The sequence below is a fragment of the Microcaecilia unicolor genome, chromosome 11 (assembly GCF_901765095.1).
Source record: "Microcaecilia unicolor chromosome 11, aMicUni1.1, whole genome shotgun sequence".
NCBI classification, from domain to species: domain Eukaryota; kingdom Metazoa; phylum Chordata; class Amphibia; order Gymnophiona; family Siphonopidae; genus Microcaecilia; species Microcaecilia unicolor.
The window spans coordinates 169,879,664-169,901,481 of record NC_044041.1 but is presented as its reverse complement, the minus strand read 5'-3'; the positions used below and the strand labels follow the sequence as shown (position 1 = coordinate 169,901,481).

Here is a 21,818-nt window from a genome sequence, read left to right as displayed (position 1 = left end):
TAAACCCCGTTAGGCTAACTGCTGTTACCACATCCTCCAGCAATGATTTCCAGAGCTTAACTATTCTTTGAGTTAAAAAATATTTTCTCCTATTGTTTTAAAAGTATTTCCATGTAATTTCATTGAGTGTCCCCTGGTATTTATACTTTTTGAAAGAGTGAAAAATCCAATCACTTTTACCCATTCTACACCACTCAGGATTTTGGAGACCTCAATCATATCTCCCCTCATCTGTCTCTTTTCCAAGGTGAAGAGCCCTTACCTCATATGAGAGGAGTTTCATCCCCTTTATCATTTCAGTAGCTCTTCTTTGAATCTTTTTTAATTCCACTATCTTATGCATATTCATTAGGAATACCCTGAAAACCAGGACTGGAGGGCTGAAAGGAAGTATCACTGAAAATAGACCCTAGCCATCGTGAAAAAAAGAGAGGGACTTGGGGCCAGAATAGTGTTACTAACCAGCTGTTTTAATTAAGGGTGATCAGTGAATGTCAGGGATGGCTATTTTTCACAATATCCTCCACCTGTCCCCTTTGCTCTCTTTCAGTCACTCCCCCTGCATCAATCACCTGTCACACCTCTGCCATATCCTCACTCTTAACCTTCCATCCCTCCCAGCCCCTCTCCCCTACTAATTAGGTAACATACTAGATGAAGGTAGGTAAAGATCATTTGGCCCCTTAAGTCTGCTCAGTTAACGTGATCTACATCATGGCCAAATCTCAGCTGCCAGGTATAGAGAAACCGAGAAATGCCTGAAGTGAACCATCCCGAAAAGTGAGATTTTTGCATCTGGAGTATAAATCTAGAAAGATCTAAGTGTTGTACTGCTTTGTAAATGAAAAAGCAACGTAAAATAAACTTTGCTTTTCTCTGGAGACCCTGAAAAGATAGCGTGGAGGCTAGGAAGGAAAGAAGGAAGTCACACTGGGTACAAATTGTACAGACTCCCCACCCACCCACCACCACAGAAATACTCCCTGTTCCCCTTGTCACTACCTACCCTAAAATAAGTCCCTCCCCCAACTCCTAGCCAAATCACCCCTCTCCCCCTCTTTGTCTGAAGAGGTTGCTCAAGGCTACTGACTCTCAGGGATTCCCACCCCTCTCTGCCTCCTCCGACATGGTGACAGACTAGAGAAAAGTACTGACCTTGGAACTTTAAACCTAAAATTTTATTATTTAAATCTGTTTATTGGCGTAAGGTTCAAGGTTACGTACAAAATATTGCAACAAGAAAGCATTAACAACATCATCAACAATTACCAGTTCCTCTGCTGTTGCCATTCCATTTCTTTTTATGCCTTTACACCCCACCCTCAGCACCCTCCCTCATTTCTTCTACTCGCGTTTCAAGTTGTAATGTGTATTAATATCAAGTCTTTGAGAGATACATCTGACAGCATGAACACATAGCAGGGCCAAAATAGGCCTGTGCGTTAGAACAAAATGTGCCAATCCCTCCTCAAAAAACGGTTAACATTTCCCCTCCCCCCTCCCCTTCCCCTCTCCTCCCCCAAACTCTTCCCTTTCTCACCTGTGTCGCCATGCCATTTGCTTCATCTAACTGTGTAAACCTAAAATTTTAAACAGTAACAATGATCTTTTGATAAGAGTCTGAAGGGGGTTTGCTGGAGGAGAGGAGAGGGGAGGGCAGGGACATCTCTGTACTGGCACAAGTCCCTTCATTCTCACAAACTGCACTGAAAACTAAATATGAACTTTATCTGATACCTATGACAGGGCTGTCAAGTTACCCAGTCCCAGGAGGGAGATTTATCCGATTACAATATACAGTATATTCATTGTTGAAATGTTGAAAACCCGACAGGGTTGTGGCTCTCGAGGACCATGACTGTTCACCTCCGCACTAGAGAATGAGTTGAAAGGGGGGGGGAGGAGGTGGCAGGGCCGGTAATAGACACTCTGCGGCCCAGGGTAGAAATTAGTGAAGAGGCCCTCAAAGTCCACTGGCAGGCTGTGTCTTCTCCACCTTCAGGCAGGCTTGGACTCCCTGTGGAATGGGGGCCCAGGGCCGTTGCCTTATTTGCACCCTCCTAATGCCGGCCCTGGGAGATGGCATGGAAGAGGAGACAGCTGAGTCTTACTATGATGAAGGGACAGAAGAAAGGAGGATGGGATCCGGAAGGGGGTAGACAGAAATGTCAAGTTACCCAGTTCCAGGCTGGAGATTTGGATACAGTCTTAAATCGCTCCATCCTGGTGCATTATGGGACTTGCAGCACTGATTTCAACGGGCAGGATCAGGCACTACAAATCCCACACTGCTTTAGGATGTAAGTTCAAAACCTGGACTGGCCAAAAAGTCTCCAGCCTGGAACTGGGTAACTTGGCAGCTCTGGGTAGAAGACCCTGATATTTCCACTGGCTGCTACAGAAATGAGGAAGCCATTCTCCAGCACTTACCGTAATCTCATGGTTTGGTCTCCAGTAGGACGGTGCCACCTGGTCCATCAGCCAGGAAGTGGCTGAGCGCATAGGTTGGGCGCTATACTCTGTCACAGACTGCATCACCACGCTCATTCCATCCAGGACCCGGCGAGCTGCATTGTGATGATCTGGGCAAAGGGCTTCATACTACAGTGAAAGGTAACCACAGGGTAGGGAGGATTTAAAACTGACTTTGCAATGCTTCTAGCTGTCTGTAGGGCTGCCTCGGTTCTGGAGAAAACTGGATTTTCTCAACACGTTCTGATAACATTTATTAGCTTCACATTAAGATTACATACACTGAATGAGGTTTGTGAGCTCCAGAAACCACAAAGGCCATTTCTTCAGATGTCACCAATCAAATAGCCCATTTGAAGAAGGGTCGTTCTGCTGTCTGAAAAAGCTCATGGACCACAATATTTTTTTAATAAATTTTGCTGATGTTAAAGACGTCACAAATTGAAAAGAATTACAATGCAAATCAAAAGTGTAGCAGTCCATAAGCTAAGCCAAAGGCCCAGGGCTGCAATCCGTAAGACACCCCCTTTACACAGTTTAATCGCTTCCCACCGTTAAACATGGCCTCACCTCTTTCCCCTCCATGCCATGTAAAAGATCACATAGACCCCTAAAACCAGCATGGAAGCACCCCCAGTCCCCTTTCAGAAAGGAAACTTACCCCTGGCCAGATGTGCCGCACCTCCTGCCTCACAACAGAGCTCTCGGGATCCTGGTTACCATACCAGTACTGCCGGCTGCGGTAAATGATACCACAGATGTGACACTCCAACACATACCTAAACATCAAAATAAACATAGGTTAGCCTCTGGAAAACACAGGCACTGGTATGTCCATTGCAATGGACCTGTGGGAGAGGGGGGGGGGGGGTCACCTACCTCATCTCAGAGCTAAAAACAGAGGGGCAAAAAGCCAGCCAGATATCTCTCCATCCCAAATGACAGAAGGTACAGCAGTGCTCATCAGTCTTTCTGAGGCTGCGATTGCATTTACATGGCCACAGAAAGTTTACAACCCATGGGTGGCACAATGTAATGATGCCCTATGGAGTGCCCACTAGGTTGCAACCCCAAACGCAGGTTTTACAACCCCATTTCGGGCCAAGACCCACAGTTTGGGAAGCTCTGGTAGAGAATTCCCTCCCCTGGTGTTTCCTGTATAATACAGGATTTCTTTCCTCCTAGACAGGACTGGGGTCTGCACCCTCATATGGATCCTTTATGATAGGTTGGAAGATGAAACCACTTTTCTCTAAACCATGGGACATCCCCTGCCCAGAGACGAAAGGGACCAGTACAGTCAATCTTGGGTCACTGGATACAGAAGCTTGTCTAGGGAGAATTTCCCAACCACTCAAAGGGAAATTTCCCCTCTGTCCCTAAAAGATACAAAGTGCTGCGGATGAGGGCACTAAATCATAGCCGTATTATTTGGAAAGGATGCTCTAAAACCTTACGGACACAATTCAACTCTTGCTCACACACAAAATTACACAGAGACATAGGTGTTGATTCAAGAAAGGACAGCAAAGGTTAGACGCAAAAAAAATTGAGCAGTAAGCGAGTCTTCTAGAACAGCAAAGTTGGGCACTGAAGCCATAACAGAATAGTAGCATAAGTTAGTATATTAGTGCCATACTGCTGCACCACTGTTCTATAACCTATATGTGCAATTTTGTACGCTAGTTGAAAAAATGTGCACCCAAATTTACAGAATTAGGGCGCACATCCATACACACGTGTGCTTGGAGACAAAAACATAAATACACACATGTGATTGGAGATACAAACACGCACATTCAAATGAATACACATACACAGACATTCACATGTAGGCAATGGCATTCTTACCCTGACCACGCATATTTTGCTAGTCCCAACCAAGGGTTGTCAATGGATGCCACCGTTTTAGGGATCACAATGACCTCCCGACCTCTTTCGTAGCATTTCTGAAAAAGGAGGAGGGGATGGGATACATAAAAAAAACATATCAGCCAATCAGATTTCTTCACTCACTGACTTCTCTACCTCTTATTCTGCATAGAGCATCACCTAACATAGGGTAATGTCAACTGGACTGATATATCGGACAGCACAGGAGATTTATTTTTTGCTTAGATAAACTTTTCGGCTTTGGTGTACTGCTGGTGTAATGGGTTGTTTTTCCCTTCAAAGGGTCCTTCTGATAATAAAGACAACCATTTTAAAATACATTTTTAAGGTATTTTATCTTCAGTTTTTATTTCACCTTACTACTATTACCTGCTTTCTTTACTTGTGGGAGACCTGGGGGGGGGGGGGGGGGGGGGGGGAAGGCAGGAGAAAAATCAAACTTGGGTACTGCAGAGAGGAAATGGATCAGGATGTTCAAGCTGTGTCCTCTAATAACATCACCATCATAAAATGTGATCATGCACCTCCCCAATGAATCCTCCTGAGCTTTGACAGTACAGTGAATTTCAATTACCTGTCTCCTTTCATTTATTGATGCAGAAGGTCCCCCCCCTCCTTCATCCTATGAAGTGCCTAGAGTCCTCACCTTGCATATCAGCACTCTGTTGTTATACTGATGGGTAAAGTAGCACAAGCCACCAGCCTGGTGAGGTAAGCCATCTTTCAGGTGGTTCATTCCATTCTTGCAGCGCACCCTAGCAGAGGAAGACACAGACAGGCTGACATATCGTGACTTAGAAACACAGAAAATGATGGCAGGTAAAGACCATACGGCCTATCCAGTCTGCCCAACTACTCCAACTATTAAGCTCTAGAATTCCTTCCTCTTCGTTAAAGATCCTATGTACTTGTTCCAAGTTTTCTTGATTTCAGATACAGTATTCATCTCCACCAGGAGGCCATTACGCACATCCACCATCCTTTCCATAAAGGAGGTAGTTAAATTTGCTGATGACCCAAAGTTATTCAAAGAGGATTGTGAAAAATTGTAAGAACATATTACGATACTGGGAGAGTGGGCATCCAAATGGCAGATAGCGTATAATGAGAACAAATGCAAAGGGATACATGTGGGAAAGAAGAATCCGAACTACTGCTTTATGGTGCAAGGTTCCACATTAGGAGTCACCGATCAGGAAAAGGATCTAGGTGTCATTGTTGATGATACATTGAAACCCTCTGCTCAGTGTGCAGCGGTGGCTATGAAAGCAAATAGGATGTTAGGAATTATTAGGAATGGAATGGAAAACAAAACTGAGAATATTCTAATGCCTTTGTATTGCTCCATGGTGCGACTGCATGCACCTCAAATACTGTGTGTAATTCTTGTCACCACATCTCAAAAAAGATATAGCGGAATTAGAAAAGGTACAGAGAAGGGTGATGAAAATGATAAAGGGGATGGGACGACTTCCCTATGAGAAAAAGCTGAAATGGCTGAATGGAGACACGACAGAGGTCTATAAAATACTAAGTGAAGTGAAATGGGTAGAGGTGAATTGCTTGTTTACTCTTTCCAAAAATACTAGGACTAGGGGACACATGATAAAGCTACTAAGCAGTAAATTTAAAACAAACCGCAGAAAATATTTCTTCACTCAATGTGTAATTAAACTCTGGAATTCGTTGACAGAGAATGTAGTAAAAGCAGTTAGCTCAGCAGGATTTAAAAAAGGTTTGGGTAATTTCCTAAAAGAAAAGGCCATAAGCCATTATTAAGATGGACTTGGAAAAAATCCACTGCTTATTTCTAGAATAAGCAGCATAACATCTGTTTTACTGTTCTGGGATCTTGCCAGCTTCTTGTGACTTGGATTGGCCACTGTTGGAAACAGGATACTGGGCTTGATGGACTTTCAGTCTGTCCCAGTATGGCAACACTTATATTCTTATATATTCTTAAGTATTTTCTTAGATTACTTAAGTATTTTATTAGATTACTCATGAATCTATCCCCTATCCCCTTCATCCTATGGCCCCTCATTTCAGAGCTTCCTTTCAGTTGAAAGACACCCACCCCCTATGAATTTAAGCCACAGAGGTCTTTAAACATCTCTATCATATCTCCCCTCTCCTGCATTTCTTCCATACTGAGATCTGAGTGTTGTGTTCAGTTTTGGAGGCCATATCTTGCTAAGGATATAAAAAGATTTGAAGCAGGTCAAAGAAAAGGGATGAAAATGTTATAGGGTTTGCTTAGCAAGACATACGAGGAGAGACTTGCTGACCTGAACATGTGTACCTTGGAGGTAAGGAGAAACGGATGATATGATACAGACATTCAAATATTTGAAATTTATTAATCCGCAAGCAAACATTTTCCAGAGACGGGAAGGCGGTAGAACTAGAGGACATGGATTGAAGTGAAAAGGGGGCTGACTCAGGAATAATGTCAGGAAGTACTTTTTCACTGAGAGGGTGGTAGATACCTGGAATGCCTTCCTGTGGGAGGTGGTGGAGATTCGAACGGTAATGGAATTCAAAAATACGTGGGATAAACATAAAGGAATCCTGTTTAGAAGGAATGGATCCAAAGAAGCTTAGTGGAAATTAGGTAGCAACATCAGTAATTGGAAAACAAAGCCAGTGCTGGGCAGACTTCTATGGTCTGTTCCCTGATCGTGGCTGAATAGACTTGGACAGGCTGGAGTGGAGCTTTTCAGGGGCTATGGCATCAACTTCAGAAATTTTAGAACAAGGTCAGGGCTGGGCAGACTTCTACGGTCTATGCCCTTAAAATGGCAAGGACAAATCAAGATCAGGTTTACATATGAAGTATCACATACCATATAAGTTTATCTTGGTGGGCAGACTGGATGGACCATACAGGTCTTTATCCGCCATCATCTACTATGTTGCAATCTTTAAGTCTGTCCCCCTACGCTTTATGACGAAGATCATTGAACAAATAATAAGCAGAAATGGGTGCAGACGCATCAGGAATCAGAGAGGAGGGAGCAGATCCAAACAGTGTTTTACCAAATTTAGTTCCCAAGGGAAGGGGACTCTTTTGAATAATTTGCACCAGTATCAGAAGCCTCAGTGCAGCATTGCCTTAGAAGAGGCCTGAGGAGCAACCTACCTGCAGCTGAGGCAAGTGGAGGAACAGGTGAAATATTCATCAGGGAAGAAAGAGACCAGGCCCACTTCTTCTGGGATCTCTCCTGAAAATCTGTCACTCAGCGCCTGAAAAATAGGAGTATGTGAACAGCGGAACCAGGCACCTTTCTCCTTTCACCTGAACTGCAGGACAATCTCTAGTAACTATTGCCATTGTATTTCTTTTCACGATTACATAATTTTGTTGTGTTTGTACACCACTTCAGTGGCAACTGCCTTTAGCAGTTTGTCAGATAAATTGTACCTTGAGTCTAGTAACTACCAAAAGACAGAGAAGTGATCAATTCCCATAGGTTCTAAGTCAATGGTTCCCAAACTGTGGGTCAGGACCCCAAAAGGGGACACATTCTCAGTGGTTGGGATCACAGAAACAGGACTAGTCCCCTTTGTGCTGGACCTTTACTGAGACCTGTGCTCAGTAAAGGCAGTAAGCAAGGAGCCTGTGAGTCAGTGAACAGAGTCAGTGAACATTTACAGGTCTGCCCCTCCTCCTGTATGGACTGGTCCCCTTTGTGCTGGACCTTTACTGTGACCTGTGCCCAGTGCATGGAGCCTGTGAGTCAGTGAACATTTACAGGTCTGGCCCTCCTCCTGTGTGGGCTTCCTATTAGACTGGAAACCAGCTCAAAGTTCTGGTGTCTACAAGCGCACACTGGCACACAGGGCCCTGTGCTGACTGCTACTACAAATCAGAGAAATATTTAATCACTTAACATATAATTAAGCTCTGGAATTCATTGTCAAAGAATGTGATAAAAGCGATTAGCATAGCAGGATTAAAAAAAAAAGGTTTGGATAAGTTCCTAAAAGAAAAGTGCATAAATCATTAAGGCTGACTTGGGAAAATCAATTGCTTACTCCTCAGAGAAGCAGCATGAAATCTCTTTTACTCTTTGGGGATTCTGCCACAGATTGGCCTCTGTGAGAAATAAGATACTAGGCTTGATGGACCTTCGATCTGTCCCAGTACAGTGATGCTTATGTACTATCTTCATGCTTTGGGTAAATAGGAGGAAGAGGAAGTTGATGATAGAGAGCTGCACGGGAATGGGGATCGTGGGATTCCTGTGGAAATGGAAGAAGTTGTCACAGGATTCCTGCGGGGATGGAAGAAGTTGCCAAGGGAGTGTAATCAAAATCTCCGGTGATGCCAGAATGAGGCCTGGAATGCACCGAGAGAGGCAATTAGAGCACCAGAAAGAGGCTTGGAAAGTCCAGAGAGGCAGCTGGAACACTCACTGGTTGAATAGTGAATACAGTCTGAAAAACCACGGGAGACTGTTGGAGTCAGGAGGAAATGGAGGGCTGCAAGCAAGTAATAGCATTGACTCCTGCAGGTATAAGTGGGGATGGAGGAGATTAATTACAGGGATGGGTAGGTATGGGTGAAATTTCTGCCCCTATGCAACTCTCTAGTTGAGGAAGGGGAAGGGTTTGATATTTTGCTTTCATCATCACTTGGGGCTATGTGACTATTTAAGTGTTTAAAATGGAGTCATATTGGATACATGTTTGGGAACAACTGGTCTTAGAAAAGAAATGAATGCCCTGGTTACCTTTAAGGCCCTGTACACAACACTCGGAGGTCTGGGAGAGCGGGTAGATGTGTCCCTCGCCTGCTGCTTGATCACTGCCTGCAGCCCCAGGAAGTCTGTTGGGGGGACCACAGTCTGAACCCCGACATAGCGCACAGAGCTGAAAGCCTCTGCAGAAAGATGCAGCTCATGGAACCTCTTCTGAAGTTGAATTTCCGCCGCACCTGGGGTTCCAATGCCTGCAAAACACGCCAAGAATTTTACAACATGCAAGGAGTCGGAAGAGCTGCTTCCTTCCTTTTACAAATAGTACTGCCCCCTGCTGCACTCTTGTAGGATGTGCCCATACTTCCACTCTCTTGAAATCCTCTGCTGGCTTTTACCTCATGGTCCCAGTCTGTCATTTACAATCTGAAATCTAAGCTACCCCCTGCCCTCTGTGGCTCCCAGCTGACACTACCTTCTAGGGTCTCCATTTCTCCTCCCCCTCCAGGGTTCTTGTTATTTTTATTGACCTGGAAGTTTGCTCCTGCTCTTTTCAGCTTCCAACTTAATTGGATCTGGGACTGAGGTCCCGTGCCCTGAGACTTCATTCAGAACCCTCCAGAGATTTTACCCCTCCCAACCTATTTTGGGCCAGTTATCGTGAAAATTCTGGGCTGGGTCCACAACCCAAAGCTCCCTTCGGAACCCTGCAATCAAGGGCCCTAAATCTAACCACTAGGTGTTGCTCTTGCATAATGACTAGGACATTCTCTCCCCAGTGCTGATTCAGCAGAATTCCCAACCCTGTTCAAATGGACTGAGCAATGTTTCAACACCTCAGACATCCAACTCCCATCACGTAACACTCCAGGTAACTCGAGATTTCCCTCTGATCTGAAAAACATATACATCCCAGGGAATGCGCACATATGATAGCAAAATGCGCCAGGGCTTATACTGGGTTATGCGCCTCTTACCATTCCCCAACCAATCCTCTATAGAACCAGGAAAATTGTACTACTACTACTATTCATACACTTTTTCTGTGTATATAGAGACGAGTGCCCTCAGAGATTTCCACACCCACTTATTATAACCACTGACGGGTGACAGAGCTCTTCGTTCACTGGGCCACTCTCTCTTTAGTGATTATAATGCTAAATGTGCTACTTCTGCCAGCCTGGAATTTTTGCTTTGTTGTACTTATAAAGGCTCCAGTCGCAATGTGGTTAATCTGGATGCAGACGCTTCTGTGACGTCACTGAAAAGAGAACTTTATTGGGACCAGGCTGGCAGTGGTTTGGAGACAAGACACAGCTTTAACCCGAGTCCCTGAAGAAAGCTGACTGAAACCCGCGTGTCGGGTGTGTACAGGGGAGAGCAATCCTGCATAAGTATTTCCTGCGAGAAAAATCCAAGAAGCCCTGGGCTTCTAAGCATCAGGACGCGGGGCTCATAATTATAAGTTATTCATTATTTTTTTGTATTTTGTTACTTTCTCCTATCAGCTGGCCATTGTTGATTTAAGCTTTGACTTGAATTTGAGCAGCACAGAAATAGCACATTTAGCACTATGATCACTAAAGAGAGAGTGGCCCAATGAATGAAGTGCTCTGTCACCCGTCAGTGGTTATAATATACTACTAAGTGGGTTTGAGAATTTACCAGTGATATTAGGGATTTTGGTTTTGTTAAGTTTTGGCTTACCATTCCCCAGCAGAGTGGTCCGAGTGGTTTCCTGGAAAACAATGACTGCTGGTCCCAAGCTAGAAAGGGGCACCTCCAGCCCACAGCGGCTTGCCAGCGCTTTTAGCTCCCCAGTGAAGAACTTCAGGTAGGCACTGGAGGCACTACCCAAGAACTGAAACATGTCATTGTGCAGCCGTTCAGCTCGCGTGCGGTACACCACCAAATCTGACACGGCCAGGACCTTCAGCAGCAGCCGCATACGCTGATTTTGGCGTTCTGTGGCCCCCAGGAGTCCCTCTGTGTCCAGGAGGATGAGAGAGAGGACAGGATCATAGGCGCCCCACACCCCCACAGTGCAGGAGTCCTGGCTCGGAGAGGTCTGGAACACCTCTTGGCTGCCAAAAAAGGCTTGGTTGAGTGTATGGGATTTGCCGTCCCCAGTGTTTCCGAATATGGACAAGACTTTAACAGGGCAGTGGTTTCGGCAGCCAAGCTTCTCAAGAAATTCATCTTCCTTGACCTGGAAAACATCCCCAGAAACAAGACACACAGTGACTTCAGGCTTTTGCTATAATCAACCAGTGAAGTAATGCATGTATGAGAGCCACCATAACACATCCTTGGCATACACACAGCTCTAGTATGAAAAAGGACTGAATCATGGGGAGAGGGGGATAAAACAGAAGATGGTGAAGGGCTGGAGAGGGAGGGAAGAAATCAAACTCGGGAATCACAGAGACAAAATACCAGGAATGGGAGAGAAAAAAAGAAAAACCAAGACGTGAACCAGGAATCAAGATGGAGCTTGACTGCTAGTGATGATTTCATTTCAGTTTAAAATGGGATTTATGTTTTGCTTCTAACAATAAGTTTCAAAGCAACTTTCAAAAGAAAAGATAATATTGTAGAGCAGTAACTTGTCTGTTACTAACAATTATTACTAACTATCCCATATCATGATACCTTTACCTCACTCACCATCACATTAAATTATATTAAAATGTTAATATCAATCCTTCTATCTACCTTCATTCACTATAAACCCACCTAAAGGAAACAGTCTCTAATTTCTTCTGAAAACATCATGGATTCTCTTCCAAAGAAAGTGGTATTTCAGTATTTCCAAAGTACTAATATGTAGCCCGTCTCCGTGAAAAAAAATTAATTGCCGAATGATCCTTTTGTAGATCTTTGGAAACTGCTCCTATGTAATTTTCCAAGCCCTGGGAACAAGTAATACAGCCATCCCCGGCGTGCATTTGAAGCCATCTGTGCTGCCCACTCCTGGCTAGTCATAATAGGATACAGTGTGAGTGGCTAATCACTGCTTTGGGCCAGGTATGCTAAGCATTTTCCCCAGATATAAAATGGGGAAACACAGAGCTTGTAGCACCCAAATTGCAAAGGACTGAAATACAAAACAACCTACACATCCGGCTTCTCCTACATAAGCGCACAACTATGGAATGGCCTCCCAATAGCTGTGAAAACAATCCATGACCAGGCTGGCAGTGGAAATCACTAAAAACCAACCTCTTGAAAAAGGCCTACCCCAATGACCCTACGTAAACCTCCTCACCCAAAGCACAACACGACTAATGATCGTACTGGACAACACACCACCTTCATCCCTTTGGACCCCCACATATACCTCATTCGATCACTATACAACTTTGTATTTGTTATCAACCGACTGAGCAAATTCCTAACGGTACTATATAAGCCACATTGAGCCTGCAAATAGGTGGGAAAATGTGGGATACAAATGCAACAAATAAATAAACGTATGGAGTGGTTTTCTGTGTCTACTCCAAGCTGTAGAAAGTAGGGATGAGCAGCCAAAAAATGTTGTGTCTTTTTTCTGTTTTTTTTTTATTCTGCAACAAATATCAAAGAGTGTGCACTCTTTTCCTGCACAAACCATCCCTCATGCACTAACCATCATGCATGCATGCGTTATCAAGAAAGAGGGCACATCCTTTAAGAAGAATGTGGACTATTTTATTTTCTTCCTATTAAAATTGGTTGCTAACTACATAGACACCATTACTGGCCCCCTTGAGGTATATCAATCTGTGTGAATAAAATCAAACATATAAACGGCAAGTGACCGACTCACCTGTCCCTCTCTGTCGGAACAGAGAGGGAAACAGAGTCGGAGTCACTGTCGGACGCTGCCGCCTGGAAATGAACATCGCACGCACCAACCTCCCCCCCCATCCCCGCTCCCGCCCTCCTTCGTATCGGGCCCCCTGCACCGACCTGACAGCGCCTCTCACCTCCGTGTGGAAGCGCTGCAGGCAGCAGCAGAGCGATCAGCTGCTGCCTGCAGCGCTTTCACACGGAGGTGAGAGGCGCTGTCAGGTCAGTGCAGGGGGCCCGGCACGGAGGGGGAGGGAGCGATGGCGAGGAAGGTAGCTGGAAATCTCGCCCGTTTTAACGGGCTTAACGGCTAGTACATAAATATTATCAGCAAATGTCAGTTCACTCCTACTAGAAAGCAGGGTGACAGAATAGGGAAGGATGATTTTTCAACGCTTTGGGGTCGATATTCAAAGCGATTTTAACCGGACAGAAGCAGCTCCTGGCCAATTAAATTGCTTTTTTGTGGTTATCTGCTGATATTCAAATAACCAGACTGCTAAATTCAAAGACAGCTATTTTAAGGGTGGTCCAGGGGCAGAGTCAGCACTTATGCGGTTAAGTGCCGATATTCAGCACTTAATCACCTAAGTTCAGTGGTAAAATTGGACAGTATAAAAGTCAAACCTATCTTTATTTGTTACATTTATATCCCACATTTCCCCACCTATTTGTAGGCTCAATGTGGCTTACATAGTACCAGAGAGGCATTACAGACTCCGGTGTAAACAAATACAAAGTGATGCTGTGGTAAGATAAAGTTCATGTGGCACAGCCAAACTAGGGAATCGTACAACGGAAGAGTTGTGTTTTGTCCATTACGTTCTTTAGTTTTGTTGCAGAGATCAGGCATTTATGTTGGATTGGTAGGGTATGCCTTTTTAAACAGGTTAGTTTTTAGTGTTTTCCGGAAGTTTAGGTGGTCGTTCGTAGTTTTCAAGGCTCTTGGTAATGCGTTCCACAGTTGTGTGCTTATGTAGGAAAAACTGGACGCATACGTTGATTTGTATTTGAGTCCTTTGCAGCTTGGGTAGTGCAGATTTAGGTATGTAAATTTAAAACGAATCGGAGGAAATTTTTCTTCACTCAATGCGTAGTTAAACTCAGGAATTCGCTGCCGGAAAAGATGGTTAACTTAGCGGACTTCAAAAAAGGGTTGGACCGCTTCCTGGAGGAAAAAGCCATAGAATGTTATTGAATGGACGAGGGAATATAGTATTTCTAGGATGGGCGGGACAAATTGCTTGTTCTTTTGGCCGCTGTCGGTGACAGGGTGCTGGGCTCGATGGACCCTTGGTCTGTCCCAGCATGGCGATGCTTATGTACTTATGTTTGTGTTGATTCGGATGTGTTTCTAGTTGGTAGGTCGATCAAGTCTGTCATGTATCCCGGAGCTTCACCGCAGAGGCATATCTGGACTTCAGCGGGAGGGGAGGCCAGAGCCAGAGTGAGGGGGCACATTTTAGCCCCCCGCCATTGCCGGCCCCCCCCCCCCCGCCAACCTTTGCTGGCGGGGGACCCCAACCCCCGCTGGCCGAGGTCCTCTCTTCCGTTGAAGCAAAGCTTCCTTCAGTTTCAAATTCTGAGTCTGACTCAGAACAGGAAGCTCTGCTGCAACGGAAGAGAGGACCTTGGTGCGGGGTCCCCCACCAGCAAAGATAGGCGACGGCGGGTTGGCAGCGGGGGGGGGGGGGGGGTGAAGGTCGTCGGCATGGGGGGTCCAGGGCCAAATCTACGGGGGCCCAAGCCCCTGTGGCCCCACACAGATACGCCCCTGCGTCACCGTAGATAATTTTGTGAACCAGAGTGCAGGTTTATGCGGTTAAGTACCGCATACAATTCAAGCTTCTCTTATTAACCTACAAATGCACTCAATCTGCAGCCCCTCATTACCTCTCTACCCTCATCTCCCCTTACGCTCCTACCCGTAACCTCCGCTCACAGGACAAATCCCTCCTCTCAGTACCCTTCTCCACCACCGCCAACTCCCGGCTCCGCCCTTTCTGCCTTGCCTCACCCTATGCTTGGAATAAACTCCCTGAGCCCATACGCCAAGCCCCCTCCCTGCCCATCTTCAAATCCTTGCTCAAAGCCCACCTCTTCAATGTCACTTTCGGCACCTAACCATTATTCATCTATTCAGGAAATCTAGACTGCCCCAATTTGATTGACTGCACTTTTTTGTCCTTTAGATTGTAAGCTCCTTCGAGCAGGGACTGTCATCTGTGTTAAATTGTACAGCGCTGCATAACCCTGGTAGCGCTTTATAAATGTTAAGTAGTAGTAGTAATAGTAGTTAAGTGCTGAATATCGAACTTAGGGACCCTTTTACAAAGCAGCAGTAGGACTACCACGCGCCAAATCGGCCCTACCACCAGGGTAGCGCAGGAGCCCAGCAGTACTTCAGAAGTTGGCATGCGCAGCTTCCCACGGTAGAGAATAATTTTCTATTTTCTACCGCGGGGGGGGGGGGGGGGGGGGGCGCTCCCAGCAGTAATCGGCAGCATGGCCACATTGCTGCACACTGCCTAATTACCGTGAGGTTAGTGCATGAGCCCTTACCACCTACTAAACAGGTGGCAGTTAAGGGCTCAGGCCGTAAATAGCTATGTGATAATTTTAATATTAGCACATGACCATTTACTGCCCCATTTTTTTTAAAAAGGCCTTTTTCCCACCACGGTAAAACGTGGCCCAAACCAGCGCAAGCCACTTTTTAACCATAGCTTAGTAAAAGCAACCCTTAACCGTATAAGAGATAGCCGGCTGCATAAACCTGGATATTCACTGCCGGTGCCCGTTGGTAGTGGCTTAAAAAAATGCTCACTACCACTGGCTGAATATCGACTTCTTGGCCCTTTATTATTTATTTGTTGTATTTGTATCCCACATTTTCCCACCTATTTGCAGGCTCAATGTGGCTTACAGTATACCGTTATGGCATTCGCCATTCCAGATTAGAAGATGACAATTAGTGTTGCTTAGAGAACATGTATGATATAATAAAATTAAGCAAACAGATATAAGAAGATTCCTTCTCCTGCTGCATTTCCATTGGGAGCTGTAGGGATTAGTTCTCTCAGGGCTCCTTTTACTAAGCTGAGGCAATGACGCACGCCGAGGCCTCCTTTTACTGCAGCGGGTAAAAGTCAGTTTAAAAAAAAAAGAAAAGAAATGGCCGTGAGGCAAATGAAGCACTTGCCGTGCAGCCATTTCGGCAGGGACAGCACTTACCACCACCCATTGAGGTGGCAGTAAGGGCTCCCACGCTAAGCTGGCGCTACAAAAATAAAAATATTTTTTGCTGTGGCAGAAGTGGCACGCAGTGGGGGTGGAAACTACCGCTGGACTGCTGCGGTAGCCAGGCGGTACTTCTGGTTTAGTAAGCAGTAAAACCATTGCTTAGTAAAAGACCCCCTTAGTTAGGTGGGGTATATTCTCAGCACTAGCCAAAACAGTTTTGTAATCCCCCTCCCAACTGCCCATCACCCTAATTCTAGTAACTGTGCTGCAATATATTGTAGAAGTTTCCTAGTGTTGACTGGCTATTTTGAAACCTAACAGTCTAGGACAGCCTGGGGGAAACCCTGATCAAGGTTGCCAGATTGAAAAAAATTGAAAACCCCTGATCTAGGATCCAGATTACAAGACATGAAGCCACACAGGAAGGAAGGCAAGCGGAAGGAGTCTGTTTACATCTGTCGGGGGGTGGGTAAAAGTCGCAAACGGAAGCCCCAAGGCTACAGTGCTTCACGGGCACCACCAGGATCAGCGCACAGAAGTCTGGAAGCTGAAAAACATGTTGACTAGTTGGTTCCTTTACCTGTAAATTTTCATTCTCGTCCACCAACAGGAAGCTGCGCCCTCCCTGTTCCTGCTCCACCAGCTGCGCTTTTCCTGGGGACCGGGGCTTCATTTCTGCCAGAAGCAGGGCAGACATGGTACGTGCATGGGGGCCGGACCCGGGGAAGAGGCTCTCAGCCTCGATCAGCCCCGCTCCGGGCTTCTCTTTTGCAGCTCACTTTCACTTTGCATCGCTGCTTTCCCACAAGTCCCTTCTGCAGAGGAGCACCACCCAGCGTTCGTCCGGGCTACTGCAGCCAGGGCAAAGAGGGACAGGGGCACTTTTCAGTTAAGGCACTTAATAGGAAACTTCAGGAGCAGCCAATAAAAATGGACTTCGACTCTACAACAAGACCCATGATCAGATGATATACAACCAACTGTAAAGTAGTACTGTTTCATCACTTCTATTTATCCCCCCTCCCCCAGCAAAAAAAATCCCTCTTATTAAACTGGAATGGCATCAGAGCTGACAAGTTACCCAGTTCTAGGAGGAAGACTTCTTAGCCAGTTCTGCATTTAATCTTACATTTCATCAGTGCATCATAGTATTTACAGTTCCTGATTTTACCTACTGCATGCCACATGATGTTTCAAGACACTGGGTGTCAGAAATGCAGGACTGGTCCAAACTCTCCCTACTCATCTGGGAAACTTGGCAGCTATATAGCCTGTGCAGATAACTTAAGACCCAGATGAGTCTGCACATTTTTAAACCCATTATAACCGCCATTTCTTCACTGTTTTGATGAAAACAGGATAACTGTGGATAGCTTGCCACAGATATTGTTAGCACAATAAAAAAAAGGTATGGATCATGCTTTTGCTATATCGCCTTTCTGTGGTTCAACCAAAGTACATACTTTAGCATATTATAGGTACTTTCTTTGTCCCTAGTGGGCTCACAATCTTTTTTTTTTTTTTTAATCATCTATAACTTTATTTTTCACCTTTATTTTGACCTTTTATCACCTATAACTTTATTTTTGACCTAACACGTGTTACTATTATATTTTTGTATTAATGAGTATATGTATGTTTTATAAGTTTTACATTGTGTTTTTGATTATTATGGGCTATGTGCGCGTTTTTAACGTGTGCTAATAGGAATATTATGGGCATCTACACGGATACCGTGCGCTAATGCTTAGCGCTCGCTAAAATCACTAGTGCGCCTCAGTAAACAGGGCCCTTTGTATGTTGATTTTTGTACACCGCTTGGTAATAAGTGGTTTATAAATGAATAAATCTAATCTAATATCCAAGTAGAGTAACAGGGCAACTGCAGTTCTCTTCCAATTGGAAGCCACTGATGTGATTAAAGAGAATTTCCAAGTATACCTAATCAGAAGTAAACTCCCAACACAGACTCAAAAAGAAGAGAATGGCACATATCCTTGCAATACATCCAGCTGCAAGCTATGTCAAAACATCTCACAGGACCCCACAGTCATTCACAAAGGAAAAATATTCAACATAAAGGAATCTTTTACATGCTCATCTTCCAATGTGGTATACATCATTCAGTGTAAAAAAATGTGACGAAGGATGCTATACTGGAGAAACAAGCCAGATGCTAAAGACAAGATTTAATTTACATAGACATCACATGAAGAATGCCAGTGCCAGCCAGGATTCCACCCCTGTGGGGCAGCACTTTACAAAACCAGAACACTGTACCAGTGATTTCATAGTAAGAATCCTGAAAGGTAACTTTAAAACAATACAGGAACGTAAGACCTTTGAAGTCAGAATGATTGAATATTTTGACACCTAACAGACAGGACTTAACAAGGATCTGGGTTTTCTAGTCTAGCCCATTATAAACCATAAAGTTGTATTGCTCTGTTTGTCACCCTCCTCTCACCTATCCACCCCCACCCTGTTAGACTGTCACTGAAATGCTTTGATGTTTCACTTCTATATACTGTCATCTACCACATTTGCTTATTTCCGATCTGATGAAGAAGGGCAACCTTCGAAAGCTAATCAAGAAATGTTTTAAGTTATGTCCAATAAAAAAGGTATCATCTTATTTTCTTTTCCATGTTTTATTTTGTTTTGTTTCTATTGATTACAAGTATACCTTGAAATGTTGCTTTATGAGGTAGTTCTGTTTGGCACAGTGGAAATGTTGAGACCAGCACTAACAGAAAATTTGAGACTCAGATCATGTTTATTTTATTTATTTATTGAAAAACTTTATTCCACCTAATCCAAAGTTCTTAGCGGATTATGTAAGAACATACATAAAATCTCAAATCAAGAAACACACAAAAATTCCTTCATAACAATCAAGACAACGACAAATACAAGCTAAAAAGTAATTCATTACCCCAGCTAAAAGCTTGCACTAAAAAACATCCTGGCTTACCCTGTCATGGTAAGTGTAAAGCTGATCCATTTGGAGATCCTACCCTAGAACAAAAAAATACCTGCACATAGATGTATTGGACATGTGATGAAAACATGCAGTTTTTCTGATATGGAATGTTTTGACCTTGTGTTTGGAGTGAAGGAGGAGACTGAGGCTGGCTCCAACCTGCTACATTTTAAAAAAAAAAAAGACTCCTGCAAATAAATACATACATAAAATACAATAAAAATGAAATACATGCTAATTCACCTACTTTTGTGTTATTAATAGTAAAATGTGGATAAAACATTCCACAGCACTTTCACACCCTCCTGCTGCAATACCACAGACCTTACTCCAGAGATGCCAAGCTACCTAGTTTCAGGCTGGGTATTTTAGGACATCCTGGTTTTGAAAGTCCACCCTCAAGCAGTGTGGGATGAGTAGACATAACATAGTCATAACATAGTAAATGACGGCAGATAAAGACCTGTATGGTCCATCTAATCTGCCTAACAAGACAAACTCATTTTACATGGTATGCGATACTTTATATATATACCTGAGTTTGATTTGTCCTTGCCTTTCTCAGGGCACAGACCGTAAAAGTCTGCCTAGCACTGTTCTTGAACTTTCCATATCTATTCAGTTACGATCAGGGCGTAGACCGTAGAAGTCTGCCCAGCACTGGTTTTGCTTCCCAATTACAGGTGTCATCACCCAATCTCCACTAAGATTCCGTAGATCCATTCCTTCTAAACAGAATTCCTTTGTGTTTATCCCACGCATGTTTGAATTCCATTACCGTTTTCATCTTCACCACCTCCCGCGTATCTACCACCCTTTCCGTTAAAAAATGCTTCCTGATATTACTCCTGAGTCTGCCCCCCTTCAACCTCAATTCATGTCCTCTAGTTCTACCACCTTCCCATCTCCGGAAAAGATTCATTTGCGGATTAATACCTTTCAAATATTTGAATGTCTGCCCATTTAGAACTAATTTATGCTTATAGAGCCATTTAGAAACTAAGTTGAGGAAGTCTTGTAAAGGACCAATAGCCAGAGAAAAAGGGTTTGTAAGAAAAATTAACAGTATATCATCTGTACTATACACCCCATTCTAAATAAAGGTGCCTGCTCTCAGCTCAGGCCTTTTGTCAACCAGGTTGGGTGAGGCTGGAGATCACAACTACTACTTCTTATAATTTCTATAGTGCTACTAGACATACACAGCTCTGTACACTGAACATGTAAGAGACAGTCCCTGCTCGACAGAGCTTACAATCTAATCAAGACAGACAAACAGGACAAATAAGGGATAAAGGAATTACTTAAGGTGGGAATTATAAATCAGACATGGGTAGTGAACAAGTGAATAGGAATTAGGAGTTAAAAGCAACCTAAAAAAGTTGGACTTTTGGCCTAGATTTGAAAACGGCCAGAGCTGGAGCTTGGCATACTGATTCAGGAAGTCTATTCCAGGCGTATGGTGTAGCAAGATAAAAGGAACGGAGTCTAGAGATTGCAGTGGAGGAGAAGGGTACAGATAAGAGATTTACCTGATGAACGGAGTTCCCAGAGAGAAGTGTAGAGACAGATGAGAGGTACTGAGGAGCTGCAGAGAGAATGCACTTGTAAGTCGATAAGAGCAGTTTGAATTGTATGCGGAAACGGATAGGGAGCTAATATGAAGTGACTTGAGGAGAGGGCTAATATGAGCATAGTGACACTGGCGGAATGTAAGTTATGCAGCAGAGTTTTGAACAGATTGAAGAGGTGAGAGATGGCTTAGTGGGAGACCTGTAAGAAGCAAATTGGAGTAGTCTAAGTGAGAGGTATTAAGAGTGTGGGTAAGTGTTTTGGTAGTGTACTCAGAAAGGAAAGGATGAATTTTGGAGAAGTTAGAGAGAAAGAAGTGACAGGTTTTAACAGTCTGTTGGATATGTGCAGAGAAAGAGGAGTCAAAGATGACCCCCAAGGTTACAAGCTGATGAGACAGGGAGGATGTGAGTGTTATCCACAGAGATAGAGAATGGGGGAAGAGGAAAGGTGGGTTTAGAAGGAAAGATAAGAAACTCAGTCTTGGCCATGTTTAGTTTCAGATGGCAGTAATACAGCCAGGCAGCAATGTCAGACAGGCAGGCCGAGACTTTGTCCTGGATTCCTGCTGAAATTTCTGGTGTGGAGAGGTACATCTGGGAGTCATCAGCCTAAAGGTGATACTGAAAACCATGGGAGGAGATAAGAGCACCAAGGGAAGAAGTATAAATGGAGAAAAGAAGAGGTCCCAAGACACAGCCCTGAGGTACACCAACTGATAGTGGAATAGAAGTGGAGGAGGATCCACCAGAGCATGCACTAAAAGTGTGATGGGAGAGATAAGAAGAAAACCAAGAAAGAACAGAGAGTCCTGAAATCATATCAAGGAGTATGTGGTGATCAACAGTGTCAAAAGCAGCAGGTAGATTGAGAAGGATGAGGATAGAATAGAGACCTTTGGATCTGGCCTGGAACAGGTCATTGGAGACTTTAGCAAGCGCTATTTCAGTTGAATGTAGAGGTGAAAGCCAGATTGAAGTGGGCCAAGAATAGCTTGAGATGAAAGAAAGTCAAGATGATGGGGGTGAACAGCACGTTCAAGTAGCTTGGATAGAAAAGGGAGGAGAGAGATGGGGTGATAGTTGGAAGGGCAGGTAGGGTTCAATGAATTTTTTTTTAGGAGT

At 44.2% G+C, this 21,818-nt stretch overlaps 1 protein-coding gene across 2 annotated transcripts in view; it reads right to left on the bottom strand.

The window, feature by feature from the left end:
- LOC115479531 (zinc finger FYVE domain-containing protein 1-like) overlaps positions 1 to 17,605 on the bottom strand; it is a 51,671-nt gene extending 34,066 nt beyond the window's left edge. For both annotated transcript variants that reach the window (XM_030217484.1, XM_030217485.1), the window contains exons 1-8: positions 16,720 to 17,605; positions 10,773 to 11,274; positions 9,102 to 9,319; positions 7,508 to 7,611; positions 5,012 to 5,120; positions 4,324 to 4,421; positions 3,134 to 3,251; positions 2,431 to 2,601 (exon numbers count right to left, since the gene is read on the bottom strand). In XM_030217484.1, the coding sequence (XP_030073344.1) occupies positions 2,431 to 2,601; positions 3,134 to 3,251; positions 4,324 to 4,421; positions 5,012 to 5,120; positions 7,508 to 7,611; positions 9,102 to 9,319; positions 10,773 to 11,274; positions 16,720 to 16,836 (1,437 nt within the window). In that variant the 5' untranslated portion in view covers positions 16,837 to 17,605. The remainder of the gene's footprint in view (positions 1 to 2,430; positions 2,602 to 3,133; positions 3,252 to 4,323; positions 4,422 to 5,011; positions 5,121 to 7,507; positions 7,612 to 9,101; positions 9,320 to 10,772; positions 11,275 to 16,719) is intronic.
- Between the last annotated feature and the right edge of the window lie 4,213 nt (positions 17,606 to 21,818).